At 49.5% G+C, this 26,886-nt stretch overlaps 3 protein-coding genes across 5 annotated transcripts in view; 2 read left to right on the top strand and 1 right to left on the bottom strand.

Moving 5' to 3' along the window:
- The window catches only part of LOC112994443 (keratin-associated protein 5-1-like), a 47,645-nt gene extending 38,187 nt beyond the window's left edge, over nt 1-9,458 (top strand). For 2 of the 3 annotated variants that reach the window (XM_064498965.1, XM_064498966.1), the window contains one exon: nt 261-2,172. In XM_064498965.1, the coding sequence (XP_064355035.1) occupies nt 261-1,806 (1,546 nt within the window). In that variant the 3' untranslated portion in view covers nt 1,807-2,172. Of the gene's footprint in view, nt 1-260; nt 2,173-8,306 lie in introns of those variants that run through there. The other variant, XM_064498967.1, reaches the window with a different exon arrangement.
- The window catches only part of LOC112994442 (keratin-associated protein 10-4-like), a 45,351-nt gene that overhangs the window by 9,634 nt on the left and 8,831 nt on the right, over nt 1-26,886 (top strand). The gene's annotated exons all lie outside the window — the stretch shown is intronic.
- On the bottom strand, nt 14,950-19,138 carry LOC135323895 (keratinocyte proline-rich protein-like). The gene is made up of 2 exons (XM_064498978.1): nt 19,071-19,138; nt 14,950-17,059 (listed from the first exon to the last, which is right to left on the bottom strand). The coding sequence occupies exon 2, from the start codon at nt 17,036-17,038 to the stop codon at nt 15,971-15,973; it is 1,068 nt and encodes a 355-aa protein (XP_064355048.1). The 5' UTR covers nt 17,039-17,059; nt 19,071-19,138; the 3' UTR covers nt 14,950-15,970.

The following is a 26,886-nucleotide window of genomic DNA, read 5'->3' as shown; positions in this document are numbered from 1 at the left end:
CTCATAGAGTCCAAGTAACGGTACTCTTCTTTAACATTTTGAGAAGATGTTGTTTGCAGTGTATGTGCAGGTAGTAGCTACAACCTTGTCTGAAATGCTTTCACATGGAGTTAGTGCCCTGCTACGGGTTTCAGGCTGTTTTCCAAATACATTGCTCGATATTCCATAGAAAAAGTGTAGTTTAACTTAATGGATGAAGTAATCTTGTGAAGGCTGGGTGTCTCCATTTTCCACCATGTATGTTCCTTTCCTTCTTTCAGACTTTCCTCTCCCTCAAAGATGTTTTGCCAAAATGAGTACCAGTGCAAACAGCCCTGCCTTCCTCCTGCTGCCTTCTGGCTGAGGAGTTTTCCCCAACAAAACTGTGTGGATTCCTGTGGCTCTGTCTGTAACGTCCAGCGCTTTACTCGGTGCGTGGAGCCGAGTTGCTACAGTGGAGTTACTCAGGCCACCACCAAGTATGTGGACCTGTGTGGTAATGTTGGCCTGACACAGTCTGCCAGGTGTGTGGACCCATGCAGCTGTGTGGGCCCTCGGTACACGACCACCTGTGTGGATCCGTGCTGTGGTGGAGTGACCAAGTGCACCACGACATGTGTGGACCCGTGCTGTGGAGCGGTGACCAGATGCAACACCACGTGTGTGGATCCGTGCTGCGGCAAAGCCACCAAGTGTGTAACCAAGTGCGTGGACCCATGCTGTAGCAAAGCCACCAAATGCACCACCACGTGTGTGGATCCATGCTGTAGCAAAGCCACCAAATGCACCACCACGTGTGTGGATCCATGCTGTGGAGCTGTAACCAAGTGCACCACCACGTGTGTGGATCCGTGCTGTGGCAAAGCCACCAAGTGTGTAACCAAGTGCGTGGATCCGTGCTGTGAGGAAGTCACCAAGTGCACCACCACGTGTGTGGACCCATGCTGTGGAGCTGTGACCAAATGCACCACCAAGTGTGTGGATCCGTGCTGTGGCAAAGTGACCAACTGTGCCACCACATGTGTCGATCCGTGCTGTGGGGAAGTCACCAAATGCACCACCACGTGTGTGGATCCATGCTGTGGGAAAACCACCAAGTGCGTAACCAAGTGCGTGGACCCATGCTGTAGCAAAGTTACCAAGTGTGCCACCACATGCGTGGATCCGTGCTGTGAGGAAGTCACCAAATGCACCACCACGTGTGTGGATCCGTGCTGTGGCAAAGCCACCAAGTGTGTAACCAAGTGTGTGGACCCATGCTGTGGCAAAGCCACCAAATGCACCAGCACGTGTGTGGATCTGTGCTGTGAGGAAGTCACCAAATGCACCACCAAGTGTGTGGACTCATGCTGTAGCAAAGCCACCAAGTGCACTACCACATGCGTGGACCCATGCTGTGGTGAAGTGACCACGTGCACCACCACGTGTGTGGACCCGTGCTGTAGCAAAGCCACCAAATGCACCACCACGTGTGTGGACCCATGCTGTGGAGCTGTGACCAAATGCACCACCAAGTGTGTGGATCCGTGCTGTGGCAAAGCCACCAAGTGTGTAACCACGTGTGTGGACCCATGCTGTGGGGAAGTCACCAAATGCAACACCACGTGTGTGGATCCGTGCTGTGGGAAAGCCACCAAGTGCGTAACCAAGTGCGTGGACCCGTGTTGCGGGGGCGTTCAGGCTGCTACCAAGTGTGCGGATTCCTGCGGCACGGTCAGCGTCACGCAGGCCACCTCCCAGTGCGTGGACGCGTGCACCCCCGCCTGTCCCCAGGTCTGCGCCATCCGCTGTGCCGATGTCTGCTGTCGCAAATGCATGGCTCCTTGAGGCACTGCGTGTGCGCGGGGATCAAATGAGGATGGTTTGCAGACCTCTGTGCTAATTAACTTCTTCCTCTTGCCTTTGCTTTCTAGTGCCCTTCTTGTCCTAGGAAAGGGGGAATCTTCCTGTATTTTTTCTTACATTTTTACATAATTTCTGCTATATTTACTTAAAGCACGATGCCTTTTCTTGTAACTCGTAACTAGATGACCTTGTACCCCCGGGAATATTGTGTATGCCTGGGAGACCGATCCTGTAATTCTTCTGCTCTGCACTGAGACGGATGGAGGAATTTCTCCTTTTGATTTTTTTTTCCATCTTTGTATTTTCCTGTAGATACGAAGCAATAAAAACTATTGATCTTGGCATCAACTGCCTGCATGAGTTTCCTTCCCTTTCCCACTCCCACAGGCTTGCACTTTCTCCCATTAATTTCTCCCTAAAAGACTGATCTCTTTAGAGTGGCAGCAACTGCTGGAATGCAGAAGACCGAGGACTATGTTAGCCAGGGGCCTGGGACACATCTGTGATACAGCGGGTGATCCCCGAGAAAGCGGACGTCGTACGTCATGGGGAAGCACCGCTCTCCCATGGTTTTAAAAAGATATTGAAAAATCCAACCATTCACTGAATCGCTTCTCCGAAGCCAGAGATGCTCAGGGCCGCCGGCACTTGCGTGCAGCCTTTTGTCAGGCTCTGTCCTGCGGCAGAGACAAGATGTTCCATTACGAGCAGTGGGTAAATAAGCCACTAACGAGGGGAGGATGAGCAGGTCTGGGAGATGTTTGTGCCTTGTGACTTTGTCACCCATGCGTAAGAGGTCCCTATCTCAGCATTTTGCAATCGGCTTGTGTTTCCTTGTCTCTGGTGGTGATGGGGCAAGTCTTGTCAGTCAGGGAGGGCAACATGGACTCATTCACCGCTGAATTCTGCAGAAATTTCATTACTATTTGCAGGATGTCCCAGACAATTTTTGGTAACCCTCCATGCAAACCTGCAGGCAGGAGCCAAGAGCTTCCCCCATTAGCACTGAATTAGTTTGCAAATTGCTCTCCGAAGAGTGAGCAATATCCTCGGGAGGTGAAGTCACGCTGTTAGACGTGCCTAGGACAGCGCTCTGCAGGTTTCCGTAGCAGAGACGGTGCAGGACAGAAGAGGGGGATCAGACTTGGCAACAACTGCTGAAAGGAGAGACAGGGGAGGAGGACTGCAGATGAAGTCAGTCCACATAACCGCTGAAGCGGCAGAAGTGGGCACAGCTCCGTCTGCGAGGACCCACTGGCCTGTTCTTAGAATATACCCCAGGACACCAGGCTTGTGACTAACCCGCAATTAGCACTGTCTCACTTTTTCTGGTAGAGGAATTTGACCGATAATGGGACGTCATAAATCCTACCTTATGGACGCTGCAGCGTGGGCGGGTCGAGGAGAGCCGAGCTGCCGGCTGGCCTCGTGCGCATCGCTTGGCCCAGGCAGCTCTTCCGTCTCCCTTCCCGGTTCGCGGCAGAGCCTGGCTCCTGCTGCTGGTTGCACAGCGCTCGCCACAACGCTGAGTCCCGGCTGAGTGCTCGAGGCGTTATCTGAGCGTGAATGCTACACGATAGAGCTACCAAACCCATCAGGGCTTCCTAATTGCCTCTCTGTGGAGGTCTGACCGGACTCTAAGACTCCTTTAAAGCTCACTAAAGGACTCTCTGTAAGCAAAGATTTTCTCTGCTGCTGCTCCCAAATCAAACAGCGCAATCTTCTGGGAAATAGGAAACTGTAGGTTGGAGAAATGGCATTCAGGTAACATTTCTCCTTAAATTATTTCTCTGTAGTATCCCTCCAATGGCATGATTCTTGCATCGTCTTTAATCCTTCATATGAGCTTGGAAACTCAGATTTTGAAAGGTTGAGACCATTAGCAGGGAACAGACATGTCATTTCCAGGTGGGCACCATGAGGCTGTGCCACAGGAAAAGGAACGGAGACCCTTTCTCCCTGACTCCCAAACATTTACACTCTATCTGTCACATTGCTATAACACTTTTGAAGAAAATTGCACCTCAGGATGAGTGAACGTCATAGACCCACTGCTCCTGCTACATCGCGTAAGGTGCGCTGAGGCCTAAGAAGTATTCTTCAAGGATCAGGGCATTGTCTTGTTTGGTAATGTAAAAAATCATAAGGAAAACCAGATTCCCATTCTAAAGCATCAGGAAATCAAAGCAAACATCTGCAATTGTCAGAAGGCAAAAAAAAATTAAAATTGTGAGTTTTTTGCTATAGCCACAGCTAGCTCCTCTTTATCAGATGTAATTGCGTTCAGATGCTCACTTATCATTCTTTGTAGGACACTCACCTTCCTGCGTAAACAGGAAACGAGGCGGATAGTGCGCACTGGGGTTCCTCTCACCCCAGCAGTAATGATTTAATTGCTTGATCAAATTGTCCCTGGGACGTGGACGAGACAAGCCACTTGTTTTCATGTGAGGCTAATTACCTTCTGCGCTCAGACTCCTGGCATCCGAGGTGTGCAAGGATTTCCCAAGTCAGAGTTGGACGGGCAGCCCAGGAGCCCGGAGGCACGGCCTGCCCTGGAAGCTGGCCTCGGTGCATGGTACCTGATGGGAAAGTCGCGTATAAGGAAGCCCCAGGCTTTAAGATTTATTGTAACAGAGGAGGCGAGTGGGCTGGGAAGGCCTTGCTATTCTGAAATTACAGGGAGAATCCTTGATTTCTATGAAGCAGCTTTGCTCCACAAAGTATAGACGGTTTATTATATGGGATGCTGCACATTAAGCAGAAATGCAAGATTTCTCCCAATACAGGGTCTAGTATGAAATCCCTCATGCTGGCCAGTGCTGGATGCCACAGAGGAAGAAAGCTTTCTTATGAGCCTTTTGGGTAAACTGAAGGATATATCCACAGGCATCATAGTTTTGAAGCAAAGTATTCAGCAGTTTATGAAATAGATCTCTTTTTCTGGCAGAAATTCAGTTGAGCGGCCCAAAACTGTACCTGCTCAAACAGTTTCATGGCTTCAATCTTGACCCGCCTGCATCTTTGATAACTTTTGGTGGTGAAATAAGAAGTCTCTCTTGGATTATTGGGAGCCAAAAGCATTGGCTATGCTCTTTGTGCTGCATTCTTCAGTAATACTCTTTCAATCCCTGGAGTACTGCGTTTGAGGGGCTCCTCTTGGGTGGTGCCAGCCAGACCTCGGGGCAGGGCAGGTTTCAGCGTCTCCCCTCCCGTGCTCCAGGAACCGCTTGGTTCTGGTCCGTTGTCCGCTCCTTTCACCAATGCGCTGCCCGTCGCACCAGCCTCTGGTTCTGCAAGAGAGCTTATTCTTTGCCATCTAATTAAATGCATCTTAAAAGTAGCAGATTTGGAAAACTGCTTCTTTCCAGCCCTTTTGCCAAAGGACGATGGGCATGAAAAGATGCTGCTGTGGAGCTCTGAGTCACTGAGCTTAATGGGACTCGTCAAATGGCCAAATTGCTCATAAATATAATAGAGATCCACAAATAAGGGTCAATTAAGAATAATAATCCAGCTCTGTCTGATGTTCCCACATATTACAAATGCAGATGAATTTATATCTCCTAAAATATCTAATTTTCTTGTAAGTCGTTACAATTTCTTGCTAATCAAATATAACAATAGGATACACAATCACCCTCTATAGAAAGGGAGGTGTGGGACCGGTCCTCGGCATTGGCTTTAGAGATGAGTCGAGAGCCTCAGGAAAGCAAGAACTGTGCAAACACTGGGCTGAGAAAAACTCCTGAGCAAGATAAGGAGGAGAGGCAGCTGCTGCAAGGGGAACTAGAGGTGCTGACGGGCGATTGCTTTCTCAGCATCGTGCGGCAGGGCAGCTCAAGGAGGAGAACATGGGGAGGGCTTAATCGGTCAAAATATTAGACATCTAAATCTGAGCTAGTTCACTTGATAATCCACGGGGATCTGTCTGAGGCATTCTTGGGTGTGCGCGTCCTCATGCTAAAGCAGATGTCTAAAACAAGGAAGCCACACCGTGCAAGAGCCTGTTTCTTCCTGCTGTTTGTAAAAGCTGACAGTGTAGGTGTATGAGTTTGGGGGAGACATCGCACACCATGCGTCGAGCCCGTGCTCACTTGACTGTGCTGCTAAGCGATGCCTGGGATGATGGAGCAGCTTGGGGTGGCACCGAGGGTTGGGCCTTGCTTATGGTTGTCTGCTTTTTAGCATCGTCTGCCGATGTCTGAATTTGGGGAATTCCGGGAAAGGGCTCAGTCCTGCAATGCTGTGTCTGGTCTCGGCATGAAACGGAGCTGCAGAAAAAGCTGCCTTTGTGTCCCCGTGCAGCAAAGGAAGAGAAGTGGAAAGCATGAGCTGCGAGGAGGTAAAAAGTGGTACAAATTCCTCAGCTCACATGGGCTTTGGACAGGAATTCCAGTTTCCCCATGTAAACGCTAGAAACGAATCCATGCCCGTGCGTGTCATTCTCTAGCAGGGCTCCTTGCTTCCTGTGGAAACAGCACGTAGTACTCATGCTGAATGGGATTTTTTTTTTGCCTGTTTAGCATTTGTGTAAATGATTTAATTGGAGGACATGGCAAGAAGGACAAAACACACCTAGACATAGCCAAATAATTGCATTCCACCCCCATGACTGGACATCTCCGAGAAATAAAGATTTTCTGGGCTGTGGAGCTGAGTGAGACGTTGTGATCAGGAAAAGGCTTAGCTGTGTTAATACGGTGTTCTGGGCCTAATGCTCACTTAAACTGAGTGCCTTTACACTGCCTGGCAACGAAAGCAAAGCTTGAAAAATGCATGTCCCTTAACTTTGCACTGAATGGCTAAAAGAGGTCTTCCCGGGAACTGGACTTGTCTCCAGCTTGGCATTACCAAACGTGAACTTTGTTAATAGGCCAACGGCTTGGGGAGGAACGGGCTGGGTGTTTCTGATGGTGAGAAAGGTCCTGCAGGACCAGAAACAGGCTGTTGAAGCACTGATGGCACCCTGCAGGTTAGCTCTCTCTTACCATGAGAATTAGGACATGATATTTCTCATGGAAAATCCTATCAATTGTCCACCTGCCCTAATAATAGTCACCAATTCCAACTACATTGGAAAAAACCTAAGGTATAATTCAGGCACTTATGGAAATAAGGAGATGAAAATATCGGAGCATATTAAATCTTTTTTAAAAAGCAATTAATCCCATACCTGATTCTTTTTAAATACTGTATTTTTCCAATTGGGAATTGCATGGCTTGGGTATTAGGTGGAAGCAGAGTTTACTCAGGATCACGTTTTTCCTGGAAGAAGGTCTCCATCAAAATTTAGGATGTAAACAAATATGTAAAGAATGTATAAGTGGAGCCTGTTCAGGATGCTAATGGTCAGGTGTCCATACCCCTGGGCTCCCTTGTTTCCGGAGGTGACGCCACGCAAACCATATAAAAAGGTTGGCATTTTGACGCTCTCGTCAGTTCATTTGACTTCTTCTGCACTCATCTGCATTGGTGAACCGGTAAGTCTTTCTTGGATTTATCAGGGAATGGTGCGATGGCTGCGTTACTTGGTCGTTCTGGTGAAAAGAATGTATTACTGATCACAGAAGAGCTTTGCTTCAGGTGCTGCTCTTTGGCCCAGGATTCATCCTGGGATGGGTGAGAGGATGTTCGACTCTTCTGTAGAGTTTGTCCTTCCTTCAGTAACTTGCAAACGTCCTGCCACCTGTGCAGAAGCTGACTGTCTTCCACCTTCCTTCATATTCTATCTTCATTAATTTTTTAAAACTCATTAAGGAAATTAAGTAAATTACTGGATGTCGCGGAGTAAGGCTTGGGACTTCAGAAGAAATGGGTGGGAAGAAGCATTGTCAGGGAGAACAAAGCTGCAGGAGACCTGAGGGCAAAACTGTAGGAGACATTTGGGAGAAGTCAAGATGAGGAAATGAATCAGAAACAGGAGCTGCAACCTCTGGTCCAAGCCTTCCCTCGTGAAAGGAAAAGCCTGTTAATTTTAATGCGCCTCCAATAATATACCATGATACACAGCTGGAGGATTTGGGAGAGGGTCTGGATTTGCAGTCTTTGGGCTCTAGCCTCTGGGATTGGCAGATCAATGTCTACACAAATGGCGATGTTCTCCATGGTGTTCACGGAGAACCTAGAAAGTCACGAACGAAAGATGGGCCGTGGAACTCCTGCTGGTTTAATTAAGAATCATGTCATGGCTTCTACCGAGTTTAATTGGATTCAGTTCTGTGAAATTCAGGGTTTATGGCTCTAGTCTTCCTAACAGTGATACTTGCCGGTTCCCAAGAGAGGAAGGAGTAATCTGGCAGCATTAGTTTGTGTATGTCTAAAACCAGAAATGATCCACACATGCAAATTTTTCTTATAGGCCTCTTCTCAGTCCAGTAGCTAATTGCTACATATGTTTTAAAAGCTAAGTTGTAAATTGTGGCTCAGGATAAACGAGGAGCTCCTTCATTTTGTGTCCCTTTTCTCGCCGGCTTTGCCAGCACCCCAGCGAGATGTCCTGCTACGAGCAGTGCAAGCAGCCCTGCCTGCCCCCTCCCATCTGCGTGAAGAAGTGCCCGCCGTGCGTGGAGCCCTGCAGCACCGTGTGCGTGAAGCCCTGCGCCGTGCAGTGCGTGGACGTCTGCGCCAAGCCCTGCAGCACCCAGAGCACCACGTGCTGCAGCACCCAGTGCGCAGACCCCTGCGCCGTGCAGTGCGTGGACGTCTGTGCAAAGCCCTGCAGCACCCAGAGCACCACGTGCTGCAGCACCCAGTGCGTGGAGCCCTGTGCCGTGCAGTGCGTGGACGTCTGCGCCAAGCCCTGCAGCACCCAGTGCATTGAGCCCTGCGCCGTGCAGTGCGTGGACGTCTGCGCCAAGCCCTGCAGCACCCAGTGCATTGAGCCCTGCGCCGTGCAGTGCGTGGACGTCTGTGCAAAGCCCTGTGCCACCCAGAGCACCACGTGCTGCAGCACCCAGTGCACAGACCCCTGCAGCACCCAGTGCTGCAGCACCCAGTGCATTGAGCCCTGCACCACCCCGTGCTGCACTGTCCAGTGCATTGAGCCCTGTGCCGCCCCGTGCTGCACCACCCAGTGCGTGGAGCCCTGCCCGGCGCAGTGCGTGGAGGTGTGTGCCACCAAGTGCGTGGAGAAGTGCGAGACGGTGTGCTTGGAGCCGTGCGCCAGCGCCTGCTCTTATTCCTGCTGAGCGTCCAGGCGTGTGGGCCTTGCACGCAGCCACGACGCTTCGGTGCATTGCAACGTCCACGGGCTCATGAGCAACTGCGCAATGAAAACCAGGTTACAGACCCACCAGCAACATACCGAGACCTCTCGCCCTTGCTCTCTTCACCTTAGAAAATGTTTCTCTGAATGTTTCCAGCCTTTGCTTCCTATGCTGCTACTTCTACTACTTTTTCGGCACCTCTTTCCCTTGGCAACTGCAGCAGGCCAACATTATACTGCTGGGCATCTTGGGGAGATATTCTGTCACGGTTGTGCTGTCAGCGGTTTGGTGTTGGAAGTTTCTGCCTTTTTATTCTTTAATTCTCATCTTGTCTTTTAATGTGTGTTGTAGCAATAAAAATTGACCACTGATGGCATTATCTGTCCTCTTGTCTTTTGTTCATCTCCTCATTCCCACGTCTTCAGATCCCAGACCATCTTTCTTTAGTTTTCCTTCCAAAAAGCTGGTATGCTTGTGAAGGACTCATGCCTATAAGCACAGAGAGCAAAAGCGTTCTAGCATGGAGCAATGTTTTCTAACACTGTAGACAAAACACAGCCAATACTTTTTGAGAGATACTAAAAAATGGGTTTTGTCCTACTCAGAAACAATGATAGAAAATTAATTAATTATTAGGATAGTAATTAAAAGGTAAATTTAAGTGGAAGAAAACCCCAAATCCAAATGAGAAAATATTGAAACATTCTTACTGGGTTTTTAATGATTTCTTAAAAAAAATCAGATGGAGACCAAATGGTATTTTTGATGATCTCTTCCCATAATCCTCACTGACTAGAAACAGAAAGTAAGGGATTTGGCTTCAGGAGACGAATCCTTTTTGTGGTCCAGGAGCAGGTGCAAGCCCTGCAAGACTGCAGTTTTGTCCCCAGCTTTGGTATCGACCCTTCGTGTGGCTTTGGGCAAGTCTCACTCTTGCTGTCTGCAACAAGGAGACACCACTCTGTGACTGACAGAGCAGTTGGCATTTTGGGGTCATTAATGTCTGACTGGTGCAATAATATTTTAATTCGCTTGCAAATATGTCTTCTTTCTTTGGAGTCATAATCTGAACCTGAAGGAAGCCCATTGTCTGGAGGCCCATTGTTCCCTGCTGGGTGCTGCATTGCAGACATAATGCTCCCATTGTCTTGTGCCGTGCGTGTGACTTGCTCACGCCTGTCTCCGGGAGGGCCGCACAATTTCCATGTCTGGGACGCAGAGAATTGCTATCCACCCACTGTGTCATTATGGCAAGGGTGGAGGGCGATTAGTCTAGAAGAGAAAAGAGTTATATTTAGGTGGGTGTAAACACGCTTGCCAAATCAGCCCGCCATGAAACCTTGTGTACAAGTATAGAGAGTTTTACGGTAGACTCCTTTTTGTGTTATTTCTGTCAACACTGAAAGGTGACAGTATCAAGCATGAATAACGATAGGCAAAGGCGTTTGGTGTGTCTGAGCCAGGCAAAGACATTTTGCACCTGGACATGCATTTCAGCTCAGCTAGAGAAATCAGGGGTAGCCGGACAACTGTTTAACAGCAAGGAAACAGATGGGAAGTCTGGGAACATCCATCCCTACTTCCTACCGGTGAACCCAAACCTTTCAGGGTTCATCAGTGAATCCTGCCATCCGTAACATCACTGATAACCGCTCGCTACTGCCATGTGCTCAGCATCAGGGCCCATCTGCAGGTGCTGGATAGGTCTCAGTCAGGAGGTCACGTGCGGCTGCTAATGAGGTCTGTCTCGTAGGTGAGTCATCCTTGACCAATTTCAAGGCCTCTTCATACAGCTCTGTCAACCACGTTGGTCATGGCTCTCCTCTCCCCCTCTGCCGTGAGCACGGCACCGAACGCAGTGATGATGGACGCAAACGGGAAGCTCTGAAAGCCGCAGAGGAAGCGGCAGGGGCAGCTGGCTGGGTTGTGTTAATCATGTGTTCCTACGGGAGAGCATATTGCAAAAGCCCTGACGCACTGCCGTCCTGCACACCTGGGGTTAATTTTGGGCATTGCTAAGGTCTGCCTATCTACAACAAATTAGCTAAGCCTGGTCCTTGTTACCCTCAGGGTCATTAAGGCTCCTGGTCAGTCAGACAAAGGTGAGGTGTGTGAAGATGTGGGATTATGGGGGTGTTTTTTTTGTTTTCTTTTTTCCGTGAGCCCCTTCTGCTCTCCTGTACCTGCCAGAAGTCCCATCCATGGTTTCTCTGTGGATCGTGTGGTTGTAATGGAGAACAGGCTGTAGTTCGCAGGGCCAAACGCAGCCCCGCGGGGCATGGCGTGGAGGAAGGCTCTGGGGAGGCTTGGAGCTATCTTTTTCCATCAGAGCTAGGGGCGATGCTTCGGCTGAACCGTTTTCCCTGTTCCTTCCTCAGAAAAGCTCCAAGGGGACTGGATTTTTTCTGAAGCATGGATTCACCCATGAGAAAAGAAATCCTACCACAACTTCAGCAAGCCAAACCCAGTGTCTGTAAACAGAAAGTTTTAGTTCCTTCAGTGGGAAATGAAATGAAAGTGCAAGGAAAATGCTGATGAAAATAAGGGGGCAACCTCCTATTTTGTTGGTGATATAAAATGTTTTGGTTCCCTTATGGGGAAGGAAGATCAAGAAGGATTAAAGCTTACCAGGAAACAGCTCGAGTTTATGCAAACAAGCTTTACTGACTCTTGAGCAGATCAGAGCTGGCTCTGAAGCCTGAGTTCAGCTGTGGGATCTTTGCCCAGGGTCGGGACAGTATGAATTATTAATGAATTAGCCAGTTATTACCAGGCTGGGTGTGCCTCTCTCTAAAATCAACAAGTCCCCCGCACCCGAAAGTGGAGGCATCTCTGACAGACCTTGACTTAAATCCAGGATTAAGGAGGTGTCAGTGGAGCAAGTTCTGGTTGTGAAAGATTCTGGTCATCAAGTTAATCTGTTGTCATCAGCTGCCGGGGCAGACTTCGGAAAGGGTATAAAAGCCTTCCCTCCCGGAGCCTCTTGAATCCAGGTGCCTCCTTCTTCCTTCTGCCAGCAGCAAGAGGCGCTCGGTGAGTCTCTCCACGCAGATTCAGCTATACGGAGGGGGTTTGGGGGGCTCTTCGCAGGAGATGGGATGATTTTTCTGTATTTCATTTCTCTATTAGCAATTCCAGCCCTTTTCCCTTGCTGTGGGGTTCCTAGCAACCTCCACAGAGCTGATGCAGGTTTATGTTGGTTTTTCACTTGTGTTATTTGGAGACTTTTCAAGGCTCCGGGCACAGGGGCTTGCTGGCTCTTTGCACCAGAAGACCCTTGTCAGCCCTCACAATTTTTTGGCAGCTGATAAGAATTTGTGTGGATAACCATCAAGTGTTGAGCCTTGAATAACAAAGGAAGACATCCACTGACGGTTCGTTTTGCACCCAAAGGCCTTTCACCATGGTCTCCTGGATGCCCAGGCTCCCAGTATCACTTCATGGTGCAAAATCGTAGCATCATTCGTACTGGGGCAGGTTGCACGTGCACCTAGTAGGAGACACAGTCTGCTCTGAGGTTTGCAATGGAGGGATTGTTATCAAGCTGCTTTTTTTCTTTCAGAAAGATTTGCAATACTGAAATATCACTGGCTTCCTGCTCCTCTTGCACCAGTTTTAAATATTTTCTATTGATTGTAAAGGCACTAAGGTTATTCTGTTTTCTTTCACTAGTATTTTTATCACTTCTTAGTTTGTCAAAGTTTAAATGTTCAGAAACCAGTGGAACAGGGGAAGAGAAAGAAAACCCCTCTCATTTTTTCTCTGTCTGCCCCCCCTTGTGTAAACATTTGCCTTTTTGGATCACAAACTTGTTAAGATGGCACTTGCCTCGTATTCCTTTATGGTTATATACATTTGTGCCTGGAGGCCTCAGCGCAGGGCTGAGCTCCTCAGGTTAACTGGGACGTGGGGAACTGTGATGGGAGCCCAGAAACGGCCCGTGGGGCAGCTGCAGCAAACAGGACTCCCAGCAGCGGTTTGGGCTGAGCAGCAGCGTCCTGAGGGATGGCCAGTTCTTTCCGTGCCTGCCCTGACGGAATTAACTTGCAAAGCCTCTTGGTTGCGAGCATGAAGTCAAGGCTAAAAGATGGGCTGAAACTACAATCTGGAGAGGAGAATTGTGTAGGGCTGAAAAATAACCGAAATGGCACCTTGGTTTCCTTCCAGATCTGGCAAAGATGTCTTCCCACCAGCAGAAACAGCAACAGTACATTCCTCCGCAGTGCCAGGAGAAGTGTCCTTCGAAGAGCGTGGAGCAGTGCCAGCCCCCGAAAGGACAAGCCAAATGTCCTGTGAAAAGTGTCCCGCAGCAGCAGGATCAGTGCCCAAAGCAGAAGTAGCACTAACATCACCGGCTGCGCACGTGCCCGGGAAGATGCAATCGCTTCCTTGCAAGCTTTCCTCCTCTGCTAGCTCCACCAGACTAGCTGGAAATTTGCAGGGTGCTGGCTTTGTTTGCAAGCAGAAATTACTTTACAAAGAGGTGCAATAAATTAGCTAAGATTTATTCATCCTCAACTATAGAAAAGTCATGAGGCCACTTCCTTCAGATCTTTACCTCAGGGTGTGCTACAATAAAATTATAATTAACCATGTTACTTGCTTCTTGATATTTTTTTACTTTATTAGTGTCATTCATTCTCTTCTGCTTTCTCGTAATAGCCCGGGAATTACCTTTTAATTTATATATGCCTACCTATAAGGCACATATACACAGGTACCCATGCACATTCCAGATTTTCCCATCAAATTCTGTCTCCATATTTATATTTCAAATATTAAAAAAAGCTTTCAGTTTTGAAAATGATCCATGAGCCTGCACCAGCTATTAATAACAGTGACCAAACAGACCAGAAATGCAAAAATGTCTAGAGCAAAACAGGCCACAAAACGGTCCCGGTTTGTGGAAAGACCATCTAAATTCAGGGTGCTTTGGGGCAGTGCTGTTCCCCCGGTGTCAAAACTTGCGCACCAGCTCGGGGCTTCGCTCGGCACGTGACGTCAAGGCTCGGCCTCTAGCTACGCCTCGTGCAGCCTCCCGGGACTGCTGTATTTTGCGTTAGCAGGATGTCATTTCACTTTTTGGACAACCGGCAATTGTGAGGGGTGTTGCCATTCAGGAAATGACTTTCTCAGGCCTTGAAAGTTTACCAGAGGATTATAATGTTCATGCTGAACTGCAGCAAAGTTTTCTGCAAGGTGTAATGTTCTGCAGTATATTCTCGTGGGTCTATCAAAACAAGTAATTTTGATTTTGAGTCCTAGCTGTACAATAACTGCGGACAGGAAAATGGGTTTTGGAAGTTTTTAAACCTGAACAGAAGGGGAAGTTTTCACTTGCTCAGAGCAGGCAGTTTTGATTTTAAAACTATGAGAAACATGATTTAGAATGTTTCTGTTTTGCAGCAGGAAGTTCTGGTTCAGCCAATTGATTTTCACTCAGCTCTACAGCAGAGGAGGAAAATTATCATAAATGCAGACATACGATGCGATATGATACCAGTGTCTTGCAGACAGCGTAAGCTCATTCTGCGAAGCAGAAGCCGTGGGCTAAGCGTAGCGCTGTGATCAGACAACGAGCTCGGAGCTATCTAACATCCGTCTAGCAGGTTCGGGGCCGCGCTCGGAGATTGCATCGCTCCTGGCTCGTTCGCAGCGTGGGAAAAGCTTATTTGCTTGGGCTTGCACCCTGCCTCGTAGACATGCCCATGCCCTGTGTATGCCGAAGGTCACAGCGAGTGGCTGCGTATATTTTGGTACATTTTTGACCATCGGGACAGCTTGACGTGAGCTGAGGCACTCACGTTTCTGACTCCTGCTTCGCCTGGCTTGGAGCCTGGGAAGGGCCTGAATGCTGCAAGCTTAGGCTCCTTTTCGTCTTTCTTTATGAGCAGAAGCTATTGAAAGTCTCCAGAACTCAGTATTCAAAGTCATTTTTATTGGTGATTTTCACAGTGAAATAAATCTTGGATACAATATCAGCCTAAAATAATTAGAGATAAGTACCAAACACACAGGCAACAAGACTGTGCGGTGAAACATGTTCCAGAGCGTAATTCGGACAGCACTGTGTGTACCTCCTCCTTTAGTCTGTGTAATAGATGGAGGCCACACCTGAGGTTAATTTATTTCAAAATATGTCTGGGTTGGATTTAATCACCTATATCTTTTCCATAAATACCCTCGGCTTGCGCTGTTCTTTACAGATCCTAGAGAATCTACGGTGAGCTCTGAGGAAAGTGCTGAGGGCTGATTACTACCAATTCGGCCAAACAGATAATTAAAAGGTGACGGATCTTCAGTAAAAACCTTTCTATTTCCTCTAGCCCAATGGATTTTGCATTGCCTGAAGTATTTAGCACTGTGGATTCATGATTCTGGCAAGTCTTGTTGCCATGGACCAGAACTAGTACTAGTAGGTTCTGCACAACCCCCAAATCCTTCTATTAATAGGCAAACCCCCTAAATGCGAGGCAGGAGACGGCACGCGCCTACGGGGAGCTGCGGAGGGAAGCGTGAAAAGCAGGAGGCAGCGTGCAGGGCCGCGCGATGAGCTCGGGGTCTCTGCGTTCGGGTTAGGTTTGGGTATCAGCTTCACGAGCCCTGGCCGCAGCCTGCCGTCATGCTCTCCGTCTCTCTCCCGGCCTGCGAAAACCAGCGGGATGACTGGGAGAGGAGGGAGAGTCAGGCCACTAGAAAGTCAAATGCGTGTGCCTACCCACGCTCCGTGAAGCTCTACTGTCCACTGACGGTCCTGACGTGCAGTTAGTATATGGCTGTTAGTACAGGATACTGTTAGCGTGAGTACGGCGGGGTGGAAGCTGTGCTAAACTCTGCAGCGAATAAAAGGGCGATGGAAAATGACTGCTAATTGCAAGGCGAGGGGAGGCAGGATGGGCTGCTACTCTGCTTCTTTCTTCAAGGCTTTCCTTGTTCTCCTACTTCTGCGCCGGCGGCCACTGGATGGGCTGCTTCACTTGCTGCTGCTCGACGGGCGGACACTTCTCCGAGAGGGAGCACTGCTCCAGCTCCGGGCAGGGAGCAGGGATCGGCACCGGGATCTCCTTGCATTCCTGCTTCTCCTGGGGATATGGAGCTGGTTCAGGGCAGGGAGCAGGGATTGGCACCGGGATCTCCTTGCATTCCTGCTTCTCCTGGGGATATGGAGCTGGTTCAGGGCAGGGAGCAGGGATTGGCACCGGGATCTCCTTGCATTCCTGCTTCTCCTGGGGATATGGAGCTGGTTCAGGGCAGGGAGCAGGGATCGGCACTGGGATCTCCTTGCCCTGCTGCTCCTCCTGGGGATATGGAGCTGGTTCAGGGCAGGGAACAGGGATCGGCACTGGGATCTCCTTGCCCTGCTGCTCCTCCTGGGGATATGGAGCTGGTTCAGGGCAGGGAACAGGGATCGGCACTGGGATCTCCTTGCATTCCTGCTTCTCCTGGGGATATGGAGCTGGTTCAGGGCAGGGAGCAGGGATCGGCACTGGGATCTCCTTGCATTCCTGCTTCTCCTGGGGATATGGAGCTGGTTCAGGGCAGGGAACAGGGGCTGGCACGGGGATCTCCTTGCCCTGCTGCTCCTCCTGGGGATATGGAGCTGGTTCAGGGCAGGGAACAGGGGCTGGCTCCGGCAGCTCTTTGCATGGTAGTTTCTCTGGAGGGCATGGGACAGGCTCAGGGCATGGGACAGGAGGGAAAGTTGGTGGTAGCTTGCATTGCTGCTGCTGCTGCTGTTCCTGGGGTGGACACTCAGGTACCACGACAACTGGCGTTGGTCCTTGGCCTGGTTCCACTACCGGTGCTGCTTTTTCTGGGCCTGGCACCACCACTACAGGGACTGGTTCTGGGCACGGCACTGGGATCTGAACTCCAGGCTGCTGCTGTTGAGGACACGGTACCGGCTCAACGCATGGCACAGGCTCTTGGCTTTGCTTTGAAGTGCTTTTGCTCAGGCCGGGTGGGAGGGTGGTTGGCTGCTTGCACTGCATTTGGTGCGCAGACATCTTTGCACGGAACAAGATAATCTGAAAGAAACATCAGAGCGTTATTGCAGCTGTTAAACAAACCGGGTTGGGAGGAGGGCGAAACAAAGCCTAAGAAACATGAATCATCGGCGCGGTAGCTTGCCCTGAGTTTCTCATAGCAGATTGGCATGGAAAGAATTATGATTTACTTCTTTCTTTTTCATCCTGCCTTTCAGCTCCTGCTCTTATCTTGCTCCTGGCTCCTGGTCGGCAGCGTGGGACAGCCCTGTCGGGTCCCTGAGGCAGAGTCTCTCCTTTGGACCCGGAGCCGATTTGCACTTCAGAGCTCTTCCCTGTCGCTGAGCTCTTCCCAGTGTCAGCCCTCCCTTTCATTTCTTTGCTGGGGAACTGATGAGAGGAGCTGGCAAATGACAGATCTGCTGGTTTGGTAGCGGTTTCAGAAAGTCAAAATAATAACAAAAAAATAACGACTGCTGAAAGCAAGCATTTAAAAACATTTGGCGTATCAACAGGTAGAAAAATATGTAGATCTGGATCCAACAGAATATTTTACATTGACAAAACTGAGGCACTTCATTTGGCTTTGCTCATTTTAAAATAATTTTCAGATTTTACATGGAATTAAGTGAAAATTAAAAAATGAAAGGTCAGTTAAAATAGAAAAAAACTTCTTGCATAGAAATGTTTGAAGATATTTTATGTTATTCCAAAGTTTTAAAGTTTACTTTTCTAAATGAATCGCTCAGTGAAATCAGTGTAAAACATTCAGCTACTGTGGGAACTAGCGTCCAGCTTAGCTTCTGCCTCCTCGTTTCACTCCTTCTTCTCTCTCTACACCAACCTTTCTCAAACCGGGGCTGCGAAGGCCCCGAGGGAAACCGCCACAGCAAGCTGTGAGCGTTCTGCACTGTTGAGTTTACAGCAAATACGCGATAAGCCGGCTCCTCCTGCTCTGGTTTCACTCTGACTTCATTGGTGACGTAACGGGCTGAGCAGGTCACCCGTGGCCCCGTCCTTCCAGCTGTCATGGAGAGAATTAGCCGCGGCGATGCTGCCCTTGGCTCCCGGGTTCCCATGGCCACTAACAACGCACGGAGCTGGCGTGAATCACGGCAGTCAGGAGAGATTTCTGCTCCCAAGGCCAGGAATGTGCGACAGGACCGATGAATTTTCCTAACAGTTTGTGGAGCTCCCTCTCTTTGGCGCGTTGCCCAAGGCGGCACCAGGCTCGCCTCGGCTCGCGCTGTGCCTCCTGTGTCCTGTTTTCCTAAAGACAATCTCAGGACACAAAGAGAAAGTTCGAATCATGGAAGCATTGGTTGGAAGGGACTTTTTAAAGTCCCCTCAACACAGGACTGCCACCAACACGGATCGGGTGAGCGTTCTGCCTTCTCCGGGTCACCCGCCCCTCTCAGCACATCTTCAAAGCAGACCAATCCCTCTCTGCCCCGTCCTTCCAGATCCTCCAGACTGGCATCAAGAGTCACTTTCTCTTTTCTTTATAGCAACCCGATAACATCTTGACCCAAATTAGTATTTTGCTGTTCACATGGTTGGCCTGAATGTTATAGCACACCAGGAATATTTTCACCCTTCTGCTCTGCACAGCCTCTCGTGCTCACAAATCTACCTTTCACAATAGAATTCTTCCATTAAATCCAAGATTTTAAAATATTCTTGTTATAAATCATGGAATCATAGAAAACAGAGTAAGAAGGAACTTTAGGAGGCCATTTAGACCTTCCCCTTCCTAAAGGCAGGATCAGTTATACTCAAACCAATATAATTTTATCTAATCTCATCTTCAGAAAGGATCTAATTTAGCGCTTAACTGTTTTCAGATTTACATGCCATCTGAACATGCCTTGCAGAGTCATCCCAAGACTGCTTGTCCTACCCCAATGCAGACAGTTTCTCATCTTTGCGGGAATCTGTTACGTATTTAAAGGTAGCTATCAAATAAATCACTTCTTTAAAGAGTCTACATACATTAAACCAAGCAGTAAAATCACAGACATCACAAGAACAGTATCAGTGTCCTCCAACTTACCCAGCCAACCAACAGGTAGATGCACGAAGTCAAGTGGATGGTGGAGTATGGAGATTTGAGAACTTTTATATGGTTTCAAAGCCCTGCCTTCTGGGAATGAGTCCTCCTAGGTAATGAGCTCATTCTTTCACAACTGCATTTGTGCGTTTCCTCCACAGACTTGTTTTACACGTAGGCATTGTGAAGAGGCTGCTTTTGGTATAGAAAGCATTTTAATCCCCTTTCTGACTAAGGCGAGACTTAACAAAACTTTTTTCAAATGTGATTAAAGGTCGTTCTCTCAGGTCGATACCTTCCTCGCAGACCCCACCAAAATCGGGGGTCTGGGGACGGTGTAAGCCAGTGCGGCTCCACTGCAGCCCATGGGCCTGAGTCACTTCACGTCAGCTAATGATCTTGCCCCGCTTTTAAAGATATATTTGCGGTTTAAGACAGGGGGACTAATCTGTACTTCTCTTGCCTGCTTCTCACCAGCGACTTCTCTGAAGTGATTTTCTGGTGATCCTGTGAACCCACCATGAGCTGCTTTTTAGGAATTTTCCTTTTTTCCACGAAGATCTTGATAGCTTTCGTTCTTTCATTTCAGAAGGGATCATTCTGAATGCATGCTACTTGCCGTGGTACAGAGCATGCAGCTTCGGCCTATCCAGGTTTGACAGAAGAGGGAGCTGAATTTATCTCCATGTATCATGTGAAAAGTAAAGGGACTTTTAACAGTAGAAGAGATTTATCACGTCCAAATGGGACTGGGACGCTGATTTGGCTGGATACCAGAATTTACAATTTACCAGTGAAATAAAGGGAGCTTGTAGGGTTCCTAGTGGTTTCCCTTAGCATCAGTCCGGGTAAAAAGTTTATGGAGTGAAAATGGCTCAGTTATTACTAAAAGCCCAGCAACCTCTTCCCCACCCCCTCAAAAGCTCAAGGAGCTGTTTGGACCCAAGTCAAGCAGTCCTCATCTGTGGTGGTAGGATGACTTTCACCAGTGGAGATGATGCGTCCCACACAGGGGTGAGTTTCATCACATTTGGTTGTTTTGGGACTATCTTTGTGTTGTCCCAAGCATTTACCAGCCCTTATCAGAGCACCCACCGCAGATGCAATCGCGGCAACAGGCTGAGCTGGTGCCCGCCGCGCGTCGGGATTCCTGCAGTGCGAATGTCAGCAGCTGTTCCTAGCTGTGGGGTAACTTACTCTGTTAGCAATCATTTGGCAACCGAAGGGCAGGATACCTGGATTTTAGACCACATCGTCTTCTCCCACAGCGTGACTTCATCCCTGCAGCTTCCTCTCTTGCCTCATCTGCAGGTGGGGCCCTGCACTGCTGCCTGCCTGGCTGCCGCTGCAAGCTGCGTGCTTTTAATTTCCAGCCTTCGCTAGCGAGGGGTAAAGCTGCAGCCCCAGACCCACTCCTGACTCAGGCTTCGCCTGTGCCGGCTGCCACTGCTTTTCTGCTGATGCCGGCTGCAGCCGCAGCTCTGCTGAGGGCAGGAACTAGGACACTTCCCAGCCAGGGAGAACCTGCCCATCCACTTTCTAGGGAGAATCATGCTCTGCCGTTATCAGAATGGCATTATCTTTCTGCGGAGATTTGCTCCTGGAACAGCATTCCTCAAAGCAGAAAGGAGGGGGAATAAGCTCAGACTCAGAGAAGAAAGAACTCTTCTGTTTTATCATTATTGCACTTTTTGGCCTAAGGAGGCCAGAGCAGCAGGGTTTGGGAGGCGAGGCGGTGCATTTCGTTAGGTCAAATATTGCAGCTGAAAAAAGTGCACGTGCATCTTCAGGTTGTCAGGCTTCAATAACCTTTGTTATGCCCGTCAATTAGAGCACCTGAGAGCAACAGGGCATGTAGCACCTGCGGACCGGTGTCGAGACGGATTACAGGCTGGGCAGCCATGGCCCTGTGTTGAGACACTGCTTTTATTTAAGCAAGCAGTCAGGTTTTTGGAGTATGTAGCCACTCTGGGCATCAAATTTCCAGCCTCAACTTGCAGCATCTAGTGATTAAAGAAAATCGCTTTCCATAGCTGGAAGGGAGAGGACCTGAGCCCTGTCTGGAGATCAGGAGGTGGGGCCGTCCTGACCTCAAGCCCTGGTTGGGATCCAGGTCTGCAGAGGCCTGGGGAGGGCACTTTACCTGCAAGTCAGCAAGCTCAGCAGAAAAATGATGGTAATTATCATGGAAGAGGCTCTGAAGTCAGCCCATGGAAAGGGAGTGAATGTTTTTCCTAGAGTGAAGGTGTAATTGCTTTCCCCTTCCATGCGAATTGCACAAAGACTATTTTTAGAGGCAAATACCCTGTGCAGTGAAACCTGCCTTGCTCAAACATTTGGGGAAGCACGGGAGAAACGTGCATCGAGGAGGGTGACTTCACAGCGAACGTGGAGCCGCGCAGCTCCTGGCTCCCAGCTGGCAGAGCGTGGCTCTGCTCCCAGTCCATACTGAATTTGTCCTGCTAATCCCAGAGAACTTCTAACAGCACAAGCGAGGAAAACCCTGGCCCATCCCCATCCTCCTTCCTAGCCAGAAAACGCCAATCCAGCTTCTCACAACTTGTGCAGGTGCTGGGCTGCCATCAGTCCTTGCAAATGCTGATCAGGTAATTAATTAAGTGCCCAAGCAGCTAAGATAGGCAGGGAGGGAGAGAGCAGTTATGCTAGCAGCCTTGCATGGAGGTCTGTAGCTGTCTACCTTATCTCACTTATCACTGAGCGTGAGTGTCTTGGCATCTCTAAGGGTCCTGAGCTCTGTCTGCTATATCGCTCCTGTCTGAAAAAAAAAGAGATTTCCAGAAGCAAAGGCCACTGCCGAGATTCTCAGCCCGGGATGTGAAAAGCTCACTGTGATCCAGGTCTCACGTCTGCAAGGATGCTCTTTCATTTCTCGCTCTCTCCAGGACTTTGAACCTTTGTGCCCAGAGAAAATGATTTGAGGAAAATACGACACTCCTGGATTTCATGTCATGGTGTAATTCAGAAGTTGCCGAACTGGATCTCCCAAGACATGGCTCGCCCTGATGGCTTAATTAGACACTGTTTTGTTAACACCCCATCTTGTTCTTCATTATTGTCTCCGTCATCACTTTAGGGTGGACACCTTGATCAACTCATCTCACGAGACAAAAGGCATAATTACCTGTTACTGAATCTCCTAGTATCGGCCTGTCTGCCTGCCGTCCCGTCCCGTCACCACTGCACCCGCGCGTCACCTCTCCTGGCTGCGGGAGAAGAGCAGCTCGTCACCCCCCTGATCCCCTGACTCGGGAGTCCACTGCAGTCTCCCTGCTCTGCTTCTTGGCAATCTTTTCCTAATTCCCAGCCTAAATTCAGTCCTAACTACTTCTGCTTCTCAGGCAGAGCAGATTGCCTCACTGAAAACCCACTGGGCACCACAGAAATGCTGCGCAGGCAGCCGGCACATCAAAGAGCCCAGTTCTCAGTTGCTTCATTCATGCACCGAGCTCAGGAACGGGCTTGCTGGAGTTGAGCCTGCAACCAGCCTTTTCCAGCCTGTACTTGCCAATGCCGGCTCGCAAAGCAGAGCAGCCCGGGGTCACCCTAGGTTTGGGCTCAAGTTTGCAGCACTGCGGCTGCGGAGCAGGGAGCAGCGAGGGTGCCGGGCCGTGTTTCAGGCTTCCCCGCGCACCTTGGGAGAGGGGGAAATATCAGCTCGCCGCAATATCAGCTGCACGGGGGAGGCAATGGGGAGGCCTGGGCAATGGGGAGGTCGCGTGCAGATTAAGGGCACCTTATGCTTCCAAAATAGGCAGGAAAGGCCTTGAATGGCCCTGAGATTCAGGCCCCGCATCTGAAATTTTCGGTGTGAATTTGCCACCTGCGTTATTTCTGTTGTTATTTTTAGGCAGGACCGAAGCCATCGGGTTTTGAAGCAGAGTATTTGAAAAATGTCAAAAGAAAAATGGGCTTTTGTGCTTCAGGTGTGGCCAACACAACAGCCTTCTGCTGCTAAAATAGAAAATGCTGAAGAACAGGAAGTTTTCTCTCATGAAGGACAAGGGGAAAAAAAATAAAAAAATTTCTGTGAATTGGACCATCCTGGAGCAACAAAAAATGCAGACATCATGTACTGTGGAGGCCCATTTTCCTGGGAGGCAGGGCTCCTGGACTATATAAGGATCTTTTTAATTCCCCAGACTCTTACCCTGTCTTTGCATCGATTCATTGCTTCACTGGTGGGTTGGGTAAGTCTGATTTTGAAGCATCTATTAAATATTACTAATTAGGCTTGTCATAATACGACCTACTGCGGGGGCAAATGTAGGATCATAATTTGGTGGTGCCAATTTTAGACTCTTCCGTCTGCAAATGGGATTAAATGAGATTAAATTGCAGGGGCTGCAGGTACTAGAAATTAAACTGTCTCTTCTCCCGCTGTTTCTGTGCCTGTGTAATGCCACTGATTGATGGAGATAAGCCTGGTTTATACCTGTGCCACTCTTTCGACTTCGATGGCATCACTCCATTGCACAAGGCGATAATAGGGGGTGAATCAGACCCAGAGGACTCAGAGTTTGCACAAACCTGACTTGCGCTGTAAAGCTAAGACTGCGCTGTTAGCTGCATTGCTATGGAAAGATGAAGTTTAAAAAGTTTCCTATTTCCGGAGCATCTGATTTAATAACATGTTCTGGCTCTCCCTGGGGAGGGGAAGGAAGGGATAAACTCCAGAGCTGCAGGAGAGCAGAAGGGAGGATTTTGAGGAGCGTTGCAGCTTTGCACAAATTCTGCGCCTGCCAAAACGGACTTTGATCCAACCTGGGTGTTCTCGGGGGTTTCTGGTTTGCAAACCGGTGTCAGCAAGGTTGGGTGCTGGAGGAGGATCATCTGACAAGGGCTGGCTAATGAAAGCAACCCAGAGCAGATGAATGCAAAGCAAGAAGATAGCACAGGAGCGAAAATTATTGGTCTTCAGGCTTGAGAGAGAGAATTATCTTGGATCTTCTGCTTTCCACAGCTCTGAGTCAGTTGTTGAAACCACAGCCGTCCTGAGCTCTCACAGTTCACGTACTCCTCACTTCGGTGTGCGAATTAGGGCCAAGTTACCAATACTTCTAATAAAATTGCTGCTGTTGCTGCTTTTCTTTCCTCTCTTTGCAGCAAAAAAATGTCGCAATGTTTTCTTTCCTCAAAGCCCTACACTGCCTTTTTTCCTATGACATTTTTCTCAGTCCCTGGCCTGGCAGCAGGATGTCGCCGCAGTTAACCCAGCAGCAGGGCAAGCGAGCAGCCCCTCCGACCCCCCCCCCCCCCCCGGCAGCAGAGCCAGAGCCGCCCGCAGCCAAAGAACCAGGGGAGAAACCCGAGGAGCCGCCCGCGATGCAGCTTTTTGCACCAAAAGCGGAGCAAGGCGCACGGCCTGCTGTCCCCGCTCCTGTGCCGACCCTGGAAGAGCAGCAGCAGAGGCAGCTGAGCCGATGGCCTCCAACGCGAAAGTAGCTCCTGTGCATGGAAAACGTGGCACAGAAACAAAATCCAGGGCACGCTGCAGCTGACTCGGGGTACATTATTGAGGGTCTGCTCTAAGTATTTCACCCTTTCATCTTCTCTGGGTTAGTGCTTCCTTTTGCTTATGCTGTTACCCCATTCATGGGCAAAGCCGCTGGTGCCGCATGGCCAGGGGATCTGCGTCAGCGCCCGCTGCGTTTGCAGAGGGGAGAGCTCCAGCTCCAGCTCCAGCTCCAGCTCTGAGCACGTTCCTCCACATCCAGCTTTCTCCTGGCCTGGAAGCCCAGCTAGTGCAGGTGACGGGTACGGAGGCCAGGGAGAAAGTCACTTGCATCAGTGTCAAAGCTGTTAATTCAAGCATTTTTTAAGTCGCCAGGGCTATTACGATCCTGTAGTGCAATTTTCTATAGAGTCTGAACTCCACTGAGCCTAATAACACCTAGAACAGAGGTGTGCTGGGGCTACTGATTGCAGAACAGCAAGAGTTCATTAAGTAATAAAATGCTTTTAAAATGAAGCAAGAAGGAGCCCAAGTGAGGAGCATTTCATTCTAATGCATGATGGCCTCCAGTGCTGTTAGATCATTGAAACAGCGATACTGCAAATTTACTGCTTGCTGGGCTAATAGTATGCTAAGTTTTGGTGTGTACGGCCTCTGTGCTGCTTTCTAATTACAAGTCTGATACAATAAAAACCCGCAATCTGTGCTGATCCCCCTGTGTTTACTTTATTCTCCACCCTCCCTTCCCTGCACACACCTTAGTGCCCTGCAGCGGTCGAGGGAGCAGACTCGCAGGGCATGCGGCCCCGCTACTCTTCCAGCCTGTTTTAAATGCACAGAAGCCCGTGTGTGTGACCGGCTGGAAAAAAGCAGCTTCTACAGAGGGGGGCACAGGCTCGCAGGAGGTTGTGGCTGGGCTGCACGGTGCGTTGACGACTTGATATGAATTCACATCGGTGTGTTGGTACGATGAGGAGCAAAACCTGAAGGTCCGCGGATGCAAAGGCTGCACTGAGTCACCGGTTTAAAGCATCTTTCTGGAGGGGGGGCACCCAGAGGTGGTTTCCCAGCCTTCCCCAGAGCAGCTCATCCGGCCAGGTGCCGCTGCGCGGGCGGGTGCTGCGCTCTAGCGGCTTTGCCGCTGCCGGAGGAAAGGCCCTGCCTGGACCAGCCAGGAGGAAAAGCCCGTCCCAGCCGCCAGCGGAGCGGCCCTACGCGACGCTTGCTGCCAGCACGACGCCTCCGCGCTCGGGCGATGCTGAGCAGAACTTGGCCGTGGTGGCACTTCTCCAAGGCAGATTTATTGCCTCCAGGGAGGCCTCTCCTCCTCGCACTTTGCTTTTGTAGCCTAACACACTTCGCTGTGTGCTAGTTTTAATGTTTCCTTCTCCGCACGCTGGTTTTAATGCTCGACAGCTCCCCGCAGTCGTGCCCTCCTGCTTTACAGCTCTGTGTTGAGTTTCAGAGCATCTGCTCGTTACTGTTAATGGGGCAAGGCTAATTTTACACCACTTGAGCTTGCAAGCCAATATCCCAGATCCCACCTGGCCTATTTGCCTCATTTCTTCTCCCTCCTTTAGGACTGCCTTGCTCTTTGGCATCTCTGGCTTTGGCGCAGGCAGAGATGTGAATTCCTGGCGCATGGGCTCATGCTCCGAAATCACCGTGGCGTGACGGCGCTCCTCCGCGTTCCGTCCTTATTAAAGGGTGGGCGGTGCATTCCCAAATGTCTCACCTGGCATCTCTTCCAGGATGTTTTCTGGCTCCCTCTTCCTACTTCTCCATGCCACAGCTCTATTTTCGTTTCTTTTTCCACCTTGGTCTTGTTCTGTTTTCCAGGTTGCCAGACGAGTCGCACACGTTCGAAATGTTCGGGACATTTTCTTAGATGACAGCCACTCTAGGGCAGGGTTGGTTTGTGTGGGTAAGGTGGATACTAGCAGGAGATGCTCGGATAATGACAACAGAAGCACACATTTTTGCAGGCATTATCATGTGAAAGGGAAACACTCATTAAATCGCTGCATAGTGAAAGTCTCCATAGCTGCTATGCTGCCAAAGTTAAAATGGAGCCCAGCAGAGCTTATGGGGTTTTTCCCTATGTCTTTCATCCTGTAGGTTTGGGGTGCGCTGCGTAAGTGAGTTTAGATACATAATCTTACAGAAATCACCAGTTATGAAAATAAAAGGCAAGTTTTATTATGATCAACTAATTAAAGCTCCCCTGGGCTTCCAATATGTCGGGTAGATTCACAAGGGGTTTCAGTCAAGTTCTGGATGAAATTAGGATTTGTGTGAAGGTTGGGGCACCGCTTGCACGCAGAAGAAATAGTTATCTGAAGGACG

Source organism: Dromaius novaehollandiae, chromosome 29, assembly GCF_036370855.1.
Source record: "Dromaius novaehollandiae isolate bDroNov1 chromosome 29, bDroNov1.hap1, whole genome shotgun sequence".
Classification (NCBI taxonomy): domain Eukaryota; kingdom Metazoa; phylum Chordata; class Aves; order Casuariiformes; family Dromaiidae; genus Dromaius; species Dromaius novaehollandiae.
The sequence above is the reverse complement of the archived record's forward strand: the minus strand, read 5'-3'. Positions and strand labels throughout refer to the sequence as shown.

Coding starts and splice junctions, on each gene's coding strand:
- LOC135323895 (XM_064498978.1), bottom strand. CDS start 17,038: ATGTCTGCGCACCAAATGCAGTGCAAGCAGCCAACCACCCTCCCACCC.